We start from the raw sequence: 11110 nt of genomic DNA, 5'->3' as shown, positions 1-11110 counted from the left end.
AAAAAAAGACTAGTTTCTCTTGTCACTGGATCAACTATCATCCTAGGGATGATTTTGTCCTCTCCCTAACATGGAAAGTTCTGTTTTCTGTGTCCTGTTTCTCCATCTCTTGGTATACTTCTGCATGATGGAAGAGCATACCCTCTTGTAACTTTCCCAGACTGTATAGACTGGAGATGGCTGTTTTGTACCGTTTTTTTGAATGAAGTAGTATGCATGTGTGTCTTGAGTGAAATATCTCAGTCATAAAAGGACAAATACTGCATAGTACTACTTTTATAAAATAGGACTGACATAGGGGTTGGGAGAAACTAAGAAAAGCGGGGATAAATAATGAACATTGCATTGAAACAGATGAGGGAAAGAAATGTTTAAAAGGAATATACTGTTAGGCATCATTTACATGACAAAAGTCCAGAATAAGATGTGCAAATCAATGTGGACTAGGGTGCGGGGTGGGGGTGGGAGGAAACTGTAACAATAAATGAATTTATTTAAGAGAAAAGCAAACTGGGAGGGGGATAGGGAGAAAAATGTGCAACAATGAATGAGTGCAAAGTCAAATTTTCTGTAAACTTTCATTAAAATCACAATAAAATATGGTTTATAAAAATATCTCTAACTTTCTCTCTTACATGATAAGTTGTCTGGGTATAGAATTCAAGACTAGAAATAAATCTTTTGTCCCATTATCGTTGTTGGGGGCTGTTGAGTCAGCTTCTACTCACAGCAAACCTATGCCCGATAGAACGAACTGCTTGATCCTGCATGATCCTTACACAGTTTCTTCCGTGCGCCAGCCCACTGCTGCAGTCACTGAGTTCATCCCTCTCATGAGGGCCATAATATTTTCGGTTGACCTTTACTTTTCCAAGTGCAATGTTCTCTTTGAGGGACTGACCACCTTGATGTTCAAAGTGTGTGAGAGGAAGTTTTGTGAACTTTGATTTGTACGAACATTCCGGCTGCACTTCTTCTAAGACCAAATTTTTCTGTTCTTTGTTTTTTCCTTTCCTTGTATACTGTGGAATCAGATCCGACTGGCACAGGAGGAGACTGCCCCTCCTCCTCCAGCAGAGCATCTGGTAGATTCAAACAAAACGTTTTCGAGATTTTCTGTTCTTTTTGATAGTCTGTGGGATAGCCAATATTTTTTTCTTCAGCACCATAATTCAAAGGTATAAATTCTTTTTAAACTTTTATGCCTTTAAATTTAAAAAAAACTTTACATTGGTTTGCATCAAAATTCATATATACTGTATTTCACACATTCCTTGATGCACATTTTATGTCATATGATCCTTCATATATATTGCGTTTTATAAAATTAATCACCATTCATCTACGCCCACTATTACCACATCTTTTTAGGTCCCTACTAGATCTTTCCTAATTCTATCACCTTCTCCCTCCACCTACCAAACTCCGTCATCTTAATAATTTCCTCCTCTCCCCACATTCCACCCCTCTGCCCTCCTCCTCTTCCCCTTTTGGACTTTTATAAACATCTTACTGGTTATCCTTCTATATTTTACAATAATTCTTTTATATGGTATTTGTCCTTATGAAACTGAGTTTGCTCAGCATAATTCTCTCTAGACTCTCTCATGTTATATCTTTTACATAATCATTGTTCCTTAGTGTCGCATAGTATTCCACAGTGTGAATGTACCTGTCTAAAGAGCAGAAAATGGGACATAAGGGCACAGGGCTGTGAGCATCTCTCTGAAAGGGCCAGACCGAGTAAGAATAGCACAGCGCTTCACTGCTCCTGAGCATAAAGAAGAGGAAAAGCCTGTTGTCCAACCTCCTTGGTAACTCTAGAACCACACCAGCAGCAAGAAGGTTCACTGCTGACTCAACAACTTTACTCACAGTTGTGGTACTAAGAATGGGGTTTATTAGGGAAACAAATTGAAAAGTAGGAGAGGTAAAGAATATCTCACAATATAAATCCAGGTTTAGTCCAGCAGTCCCAACTTTTAATTAGTAAAAGTCCTGGTTTCTGTTGAGCAATACAAATTTAAAAATCTTCTGGTTTCCTCAATCATCCAGTAAGGTTTGCCTCAAAGTTTCTCCTTCCATCATTTGGCAAGAACAGACACCTTGCCACAGTTTCTCTACAGCAATGCCACCATCTCTCCACCATCACCAGGGTCTTACTCTCAACAGGGTCTTGTTCCAGTCTCCCTTCTCTCAAGTCTTACTGCTCAGTGTGGGAAGTGCCCTCTCTTTTATTATAGTCCTAGCCCGATAGCTGTTAATGATTCGCAAGACCATGTGTCTGTAGTTAAGGTAGCTAGAGACCAGAGGGGGATAAGGTAATGGATAAAAAAGCCAACTTTAGGCTAACACTACAGTACCATAATTTCTCAATCTATTAATTTGTTGATGGACATTTGGGCTGTTTCCATTTTCTTGCTATTATGAATAAACTCTGCTACAAACCTAAGTGTATAAATCTCTGTGTCTCAGTTCTCTTTTCCTTGGGGTATATTCTTGGCAGTGGAATAGCTGGGTCATATAGAATTTCTATGTTCAGCTTTTTTGAGGAAACACCAAACTGCCTTCTAGAGTGTTTGCACCATTTTACAATTCCACCAACAGTGTAGGAGATTTTCCATCTCTCCACTTCCTCTCCAACATTTATTACTTGCTGTCCAGTTAAACTTTACCACTGCTACTGAGGTGAGATTATATCTCACTGTGGTTCTGATTTGCATCTCTCTTATTGACAGTGATTCTGAGCATTTTTTCATGTGTTGTTGGACACCCAAATGCCCATTTCATGACATTTCCTTGTGGAGGGCCTATAGTATTCTGTAAATTTTCATTATGAGACCCTTGTCTGAGATTCCATTGCCAAATGTTTTTTCCAAGTTGGTGGGTTTTCTTTTCACTCAGCATCAATTCTTCTTCACTCTTCTTTATACACACTGTCCAACTTTCACAGGAATATGAAGTAATTAACAATATCATGGTTTGGATCAGTAGCACCATAGTCTTTAAAATTACATCCTTGCTCTTTAGTACTATCAAGAGGTCCTTGGCAGGAGATTTGCCCACTGTCATACATCATTTGATTTTTGACTGCTGCTTCCATGGATGTTGATTGTGGAACCAAGTAAAAAGAAATCTTTGACTACTTCAGTCTTTCCTTCCTTTACCACACTGCTGCTTACCTCATCCACTCATGAGGGCTGTTTCTTTATGTTGAAGCATAATACAAACTGAAGGCTGTGGTCTTTGAGGTTCACCAGAAATGCTTCCAGGGTTCTTTTTCTGTGATCAATGTAGCGACATCCATGTATCTATGTCTCAGGCTGAGAGTCTTTGTCCAATTTTGACATTGCATTCTTCATGTAGTTCAGTTTTTAAAATTATTTCAAGGTACTTTAAAATTATTTTTTCCGTGTTTATAATGAATCACTCACTCACTGATTGGCATCAAGTCTGAACTAACTTGACCCCTCCAAGTGGATGAGTTTAAGGAGGTTGTAAATTGCACGGGGAGAGGTGCCCACTTCTCCCTCGAGGAGCTGTGGATGAATTTAAACCATCAGAGATGGTCAATATCTTTGGGTTAGCAGTGCAACTCCTCATGGACTATGCTACCAAAGCTCCCCATTCAGATTGGATAGGTTTGGTAAAAAGATATAATCCTGGCACACACCTATCCTGATTTTCAACCATACAGCATTCCCTTGTTCTGTTCAAACAATTGTATCTTGGTCCATCTAACATCAGCTAGCTACAATATCCCTAGTACCACGACCCCTTCTAAACCCAGCCTGGACTTTTCATCTCGACGGCACATAACAACAACAACAACATCTTGGTCCATGCACAAGTTCTGTGTGAACATAATGAAGTGTGCTGGGATTCCTATCCATCTCAAGGTTATCCATAATTTATTATGATCCACATAGTCAAATGCCTTTGCATAGTCAATGAAACACAAGGAAATATCCTTCTGGTATTCTCTGTTTTCTGTCAACATACATCTGACATCAGCAATAATATATCCCTGGCACCACAGCCTCTTCAGAATTCATCTTGAATTTCTGGCAGTACCCTGTTGATGTTCTCAGTTGTTTTTTAGGAATATCTGGCAAGATTTTACTTGGTGATATTCATTGTATCATTGCATCTGAGGTAGGCAACTTCATCAAAAAATAATTTTTTGAAGTGGGTGTTATCTCTTTCAGCCCGGACCCCAACTCAAGGAAGCTCCTCACAGTGAACGCTAGGCCTTCCCTCCACAACCAACGGGAAGAGAACAGGCCTTCACCCAGAAGTTATCAGGCTGACTTTGGACTATGAACCTCCCAAACTAGAAAAGGTTAACCACCATTTGATAGAGCTATCCATTTGTGGCACTTCTGTTACTGCAGCATTAGACAACTAAGACAGTAAGTCAACATCATTTGTACTCCCTTGGTGGCACATATGGCTAAGCACTTAACTGCGGTTCAAATGCATCCTGCACCTCAGGAAAGAGGTCTAGCATCCTACTTTCAAAAAGGTCACAGGCCTCAAAACCCTAGGAAACTCTTCTGCCCTGTACATGGCCGGTCACTATGAGTCAAGTCCCCTCAGCAGCAGCTAACAAAAAGAACAAGCTATCATTTCCTGCATAAGGAGGTTAGAGAGGCTAGTGAGTGGCAAAACAAAACCTAGAAACCAAACTTAAATTTGATTCTGTTTCCAAACCCACCCTCATGCATGAGCTGAGAGACAGCGTGAAAGAACAGGTACCTTTCCATAGTCAATGACAGGCAGCTCGGTGCTGGGAAACAGATCTTGCACAATGGCGTTGAACAGTGGCATGTCGACAGAAGTCAGCTTGGCAATGTTCATATCCCTCATTGAGAGCAACAGAACCTGTGTAGGAAAGGACGGAGACATGGGCTTAAGGAATCAGGGCCTCAGTACGTAGCTCTTCCTCTCCAAGGGGCTGAAGGGAAGGAGCAAAGAATAATGGCTACACCAGAATTAGTTTTTAGCAACACAGCAAGTAGAACACAGGAGTTAAGGTAGAAGGCTGAGAATCCGTAGTGTAGGCAAGCAAAAGCATATGGGGTAGTGACAGGGACGTTCTGGTGGCTGATGCACCTCTTCATCGGTCAGATCCGGCTGCAGGCGTCGCTTCTTGCCAGCGTAGCGCAACAGGGAGGTGAGGGCACGCAGGCCAAAGTCATAGTGGTCCTGCCTGGAGAGCTGCTGCACAGCCAGTGAGTACAGCGTGTACACCTTCTTGGCCAGAATCTAGGGAAGCAAACAAAGGAAGAATCCATCTGTCTCCCCAAAATTCCCTCACTTCATCCTCTGACAGGGACACTAGAAGCTAATCCTGGGACTTTAAATAGGTAACACTACCCCAGCACCAGCAGCAAAGTTCAACAGGGTAGCAAACAACAAATGCTGGCAAGGGTGGGGAGAAACTGGAACTCTTAATCACTCTTGGTGGGAGTGAAAAATGGTATAGCCACTATGGAAAGTGGTCTGGCACTTTTTCAAAAAGTTGGAAACAGAAATACCATTTGGCCCAGCAATTCCACTACTGGGAATATACCCTAATGGAACCAGAGCCATGACTCAAACAGATGTATGCACACTCATGTTTATAGCTGCATTATTCACAATAGCAAAGATATGAGAGCAACCAGATGTCCATCAACAAACAAATAGATAGAGAACCGATGGTACATTCACACAATGGAATATTACGTGGCACTGAAAAACAATGAACTTGTAAAACATTGCACAACATGGGGAAGCCATGAGAACATTATGCTGAGTTAAATACCTCAGCCAAAAAGGGACAAAGACTGCATAACATCATTATTATAAAATAGGATAGACATTGGAGGTTGGGGAAAGTATAGGAAAAGAGTGGATAGACAATGAACGACTCTCTCTCAAGGCCTCTTTATGCAGACACGAACTGACAACCTTTTGGTTAGCAGCTGAAAGTGCTAACTGTTGCACCACCTAGGGACCTCTGTAGACAGGTAGAATGTGCTGCATAGATAATATTTTTTTTAAAAAAAGGAAAAAAGATCTTGTGAATCCTTTCGTGCAGTGACATCAGCAAAGGGGAGATGTCCCTTGGAATTCCACTGTCTCCATATCCTAGCAGCAACAGTCTAAGTTCTTAATGAGATAAATTAATTCTAAGATCTTAAGGGAATTTCTCTGTCCAGGGAATAGCAGTGGAAAGGGGAAGAAAATAATTAGAGAAAAGGATTATAGGAATACCTTGCAATTACCAAAGCCCTCCCCAAAGAGAATGATTTCTGCAATGAGAATAGAGTCTGGCACCACCATGGCAATTGGACGGAACATGGATTTAAGATTATCAGGAAGTTCTGTGCGGCCAGCATAACCTGAAAAACAGTGTCATTTACTTAGAATTCATATGGTGATTTTTTTTTTATTTTGGCTTGCTTCCCAGAGCCTCACTTCCCAACTTCTCCTTTAGGGAACACTAGTGGCCTAGTGTTAAGAAACTGAGCTGCAATCCCAAAGGTACACAGTTCAAATCCACCAGCTGCTCCATGGGGGATGTGCATTCTCCTGCCTGGTGATTTTCTGCCTCTGAAAACCTGCTGAGGCTCAACTTTGCATTGGTGCCAACTTGACAGTCTTCAATAACAGCAGCTCCAAATCTTAGATTTCTCCCTAATTCTCATCTCAAACCTGACTCTTCCCATTCCCCTCTGGTCACTTTATATCTCTGCTCCCTTCTCTACTTTATTCAGGTCCCTGTTTCAAACTCAAATCTCAGAACTGCTCATTTCTCATCCCTCCAACTTCTGTGTGTTATAGTGGTCCTCATGCAAATTCTGGCTGCTTCTTTGATTGTTTCAGTACTTAAACTCATTTCTAACACCTGTTCTTCCCTAGACCCTTCTGCAGAGTCATTCCCCGGGAACAGTAATGCAGCTCTGGGACTCTGCACTGTGTAGAAACTCTCCCCTTCTCAAGGGACACCGAAACTCTGGGAGATGGCCCACTGGGAGAAGATCGCTTCTTGTTGTTCGTCATCAGGTCATGATGACTCTGGGTGTGCATAGCAGGGCTGCTCCCCAGGGTTTCAGGTCTATGATCATTGAGAAGTAAATTGCCAGGCAGAGACTGATGACTACCGCAGTCTCTAGATGGCTCCAAACCACTAATGTTTTGGTTAGTAACCAAGCATGCAATCACCTGAGGTTACAGATACACACAGGTAACCAAGACCCAAACCCTGCTGTTAAGTCCATTCCAATGCAGAGCAACCCTATAGAGCAGAGTCGAATCGTCCCACAGGTTCCTAAGGCTGCAAAGTCTGGGGAGCTCTGGGGGCCTGGTGGGCAGGAAATGGCACTGCTGACCCCAAGGCACTGCTCTACTGGAGAAAGATAAGCACTCTCCACCCATGCATCTTACAGCCTCGGAAAAGCCAGTGGAGGGTCAGGTGTGAGCTGATTCCAACCTGATGGCGGTGAGAGAAAAATGCCTCTGGAAGTGGACTACCACAGCTCTGGCCCTTGAAGGCTGGTGGGTCCAAACCACTGTCCTTTCGGTAAGCAGCTAAGTACTTTAACAATTGCACCACCAGGGGTCATTGCTATATACACAGCAGAGGTTATTAAGCTCTTTGTCATTACTAAGTCAAAACAATAACATTTCTCCTCTTCTACCAGAAAGAAATCCTTCTCTCATCCTGTCTTTTGCCAGATTTCACAGAGTTACATGGACTCCTCCAGCTGCTTGTTGGAAGGGATGGGCAATCTCCTCTCATGTGGCTCACAGCCTCTGAAAACTCACTGGAGGGTCAGCTATGGGTCAGTTCCAACTTGATGGCACACAACAATAACAACAACAACATGGGTGTAGAAGGCGAAGGAAGCAGATGCTGTTATTTGCCTAGTCTTCCCCACTGGCGCCCATCTACCAGAGTTCATGGCAATAAGGATCCCACAGGATTCTAATTAGCCCCTTACCAGGATTCATGGTAATGAAGATCCCACAGGACCACACCAGATTGATTTCAAAGCCCTCAAAGAAGAAGCGTGTGAGATTGGCAGCCAAAGCCGAGAGGATAGACAGGATCTGCTGGGCCACCACTGACAGTACTTCAATGTTGATGCGGTTAAACTCATCAAAGCAGCCCCAGGCTCCAGTCTGTGGGGGTGGCAGAGTCAGTGAAGGGAAGGAGGGAGGGAGACAGGGGGAAACAAAAAGACAGAGGAGCATGCCCTTCTGTTGCAGATTGAATTTTATAACTGCCCCACCAAATCCTAATGTAGTTTAATCTTTGTAACCATATATATATATATATCTTGTTCAGGAATTCAGAATCTTTTTTTATGCTAATGGGCAGGTTAGATACAGAAGCCAGGATGGGAGCAGACAGGTATGTTGGGAGGATCACAAGGAACCCACCAACCAGGCTCCTGGCAGAGAATCCAAGTGGTCAGGCTGCTGCCAAGGAAGGAAATCAGCTCGCCAAGACCCCAATCTGGACTTCTTGCCCCAAGAACTGTGAGAAAATGCATTTCTATTTTTCAAAAACATCCACTTGTGGTATTTCTACAGCAGCACTAGATAGCTAAGATTGCTTCCCTAAAATGTTTGCTAGGTGAAGTAGCCTCCAAAATAGGTAGAGGAAACTCCCAGAACAGCACAACTGTCCTTCTAGTGAGATCTTTCTGTCAGAGAGGGGCAAAAATCTGAATAGGGAAGAGACTGGGGTTGGGAACTTGTACAAATATATTGATTGAGTGTCTGTGATGTGCCAGACAGTTTACAGTCATTATTTTCTTTAATCCAGACATAATCTACTGGGCTTACAGACAGCAATGTGAAGCTTAGGAAGATGAAGGGACTCGCTGAGGCAGTGCAATCCTGTGAGTTACAAGGTACCAAGCCAGATCCAGGTTGTGTTTGATTTTCTGAGACTAAATATTTAAGGGGACAAGGATACTGACCTGAGCCAGGCCAGAGTACATTCGGCCCATCGATTTATAGTCTAGACCCTCTGAGCAGTTGACCACAATGACATATGTGCCCAGGGACTTGCCCAGGTCCTTGACAGTCTCCGTCTTTCCTGTGCCGGCTGGGCCTTTGGGGGACCCCCCTCGGTGCAGGTGTAACGCTGTGGTCAGTGTCATGTAGCACCTGAGAATCCAGGGCAGGGCTTGCGTCACTGCTGGGGTCCCTCCCTCGGCGTTTCCTGCTGACTCTATCCACCTGGCTCACCCTACAGAGCATACCTGTCTGTCAGAGGGGTGATGACAAGGCGCCCGGAGTTACCCAGGTACTCATAACCGTACTGGAATTGCGTGTTGGTCTGGCGGATCACACAGTCATCAAGATCCTAGGAAATGGGCCAGTAAGAGTGGGGTGGGCATCGAGGAAGAGTTGGAGCTGAGGAAAAGACGAGGGCTTGGAGATGACAGGGAGGTTACAATTAGAAGACCAGGAGTTTTAACTACAGAATTTTAAGGAGAGAATTGTTTGTAATAAAGAAAAGATGGAGAGTGGGTTTCATACTGCAGTTCCCCTCCATTGGTTTCTTTCTGACTCCTGATCAAGGATCAATGACATTCACACTGAACATTAACCAGAAGAACGACTTGTCATTACTAATAAAGGAGATCTGAGATAGAGTTGAGAACTAGATTAGGGTACTGATAAGACTAAGGGTTAGGTTAAGGAAAGTGGGAGTTGGCCCATCTTTACCTTCTCCCAGTAAAAGCGAAGTTGGCTGAGCCAGTCAAACGAATTGACATCCATGAGGCCACTCTTATAGAGCTTTTCCAACACGTCTCGGGCGTGGATTTCAATGGTCACCAGAGCTACAATTTTAAGCCGCATGATCTTGGTTAAGTTGCCCTTGATGGCTTCTGAATACTTGTTCAGTATTGATACCTATGGACAAGGTAGGGATGGAGGCCAATGGAGTGAGGTAGACAAGGTCTAATCCTACCTCAGCCCAGCCTCCCACTCCTCTCACACCCAATGCTAATGCCAAATCCCTTTTAACTCCTGACATCCAACTGCAATGAACTTAACAAATGCTTGACTCGGTTGTTGGGGTTTTTCATTTGTTTTTGTTTTACTCAGTTTTGAGACCCTAACTGGCCCCCCTTCATTTTTCCTTCACAAGATGCTGATTAGATCCACTTGCCTTATTGAAATGTCATGTTCCAGGGCCACTACCTACCCAAACTGTCCTGAGGCCAAAGAACAAGGTACTGAACAACTAGCCCTCATGTCCTAGAACCTTTGGAATTAATAAAAATATCTGATCCGGAGATCCAAGATGGCGGCAGAGGCAGAGACAGCGTGGTAAGCTGCGGGAGCAGCGAACCACTTAAAGCAGGGCCATTATGGCCTTCCACAGACTTCGGCTTACTGATAATTGAACACTTAAACAGTTGATGATTGGCCCTCAGTGAAGATCGAGGCTCAACAACAGGAATTCAAGGATTCCCAAGGAGAAATGGGTGAGTCTCGTGGCTCCCAACCCCCACCCCCCACGCAGAGCCCTCGCTGTGCCGCACAGCCACTGCAGCTCCATGAGGCTTCCACAGCCGGAACGAATGGATTCCCTCACCCAGGATGGATGCTGGGCACCGGCCCTCCTCAAGACTGGTACAGTGAAGCCACCACACTGCTGCAAGGTGGACTTGGTCTGGAGAGAATTCTTGGAGCCAGGATGGCGGCTGTGAGGGAAGCAGGCGCCCTCCGGCCACCCGCACAAGAGGGGCCGCACACCAGCCGAGCACCCATGCGGTGGGGTGGGGGGGCGCGCCCCCAATGTCCGCCTGTGCTGGGGGGGGCCACGTGCCTCCCGCAGGCCTCCTGTGCTGGGGGGGCACGCGCCCCACTGGCCACCTGTGTAGGAGGTGGGGGATGGGATGCATGATCGCCATCTGCAGGTTTGGGTCTCCTTGGACAGGCCAAAGAAGACGATTACCTATGCATTGGACAGGCCAAAGAAGAAGATTCCCTATGCATTACACAGGCCAAAGAAGATGATTACCTATGCATTGGACAGGCCAAAGAAGAAGATTACCTATGCATTGGACAGGCCAAAGAAGATGATTACCTATGC

General features: G+C 44.3%; 1 protein-coding gene across 1 annotated transcript in view; it reads right to left on the bottom strand.

Annotated features, from left to right (window-relative positions):
• Nucleotides 1-11110, bottom strand: part of DNAH2 (dynein, axonemal, heavy chain 2) — a 252966-nt gene that overhangs the window by 98633 nt on the left and 143223 nt on the right. Inside the window, exons 33-39 of the mRNA XM_006899178.1 lie at nt 9733-9921; nt 9264-9367; nt 8979-9168; nt 7992-8172; nt 6262-6389; nt 5116-5268; nt 4759-4884 (exon numbers count right to left, since the gene is read on the bottom strand). Of these exons, the coding sequence (XP_006899240.1) occupies nt 4759-4884; nt 5116-5268; nt 6262-6389; nt 7992-8172; nt 8979-9168; nt 9264-9367; nt 9733-9921 (1071 nt within the window). The remainder of the gene's footprint in view (nt 1-4758; nt 4885-5115; nt 5269-6261; nt 6390-7991; nt 8173-8978; nt 9169-9263; nt 9368-9732; nt 9922-11110) is intronic.

The sequence above is a fragment of the Elephantulus edwardii genome, unplaced genomic scaffold, assembly GCF_000299155.1.
Source record: "Elephantulus edwardii isolate Elephantulus edwardi_28Jun2011 unplaced genomic scaffold, EleEdw1.0 scaffold00246, whole genome shotgun sequence".
NCBI classification, from domain to species: domain Eukaryota; kingdom Metazoa; phylum Chordata; class Mammalia; order Macroscelidea; family Macroscelididae; genus Elephantulus; species Elephantulus edwardii.
Note: the sequence above shows the minus strand (reverse complement) of the source record. Positions and strands in the feature narration are given on the sequence as shown.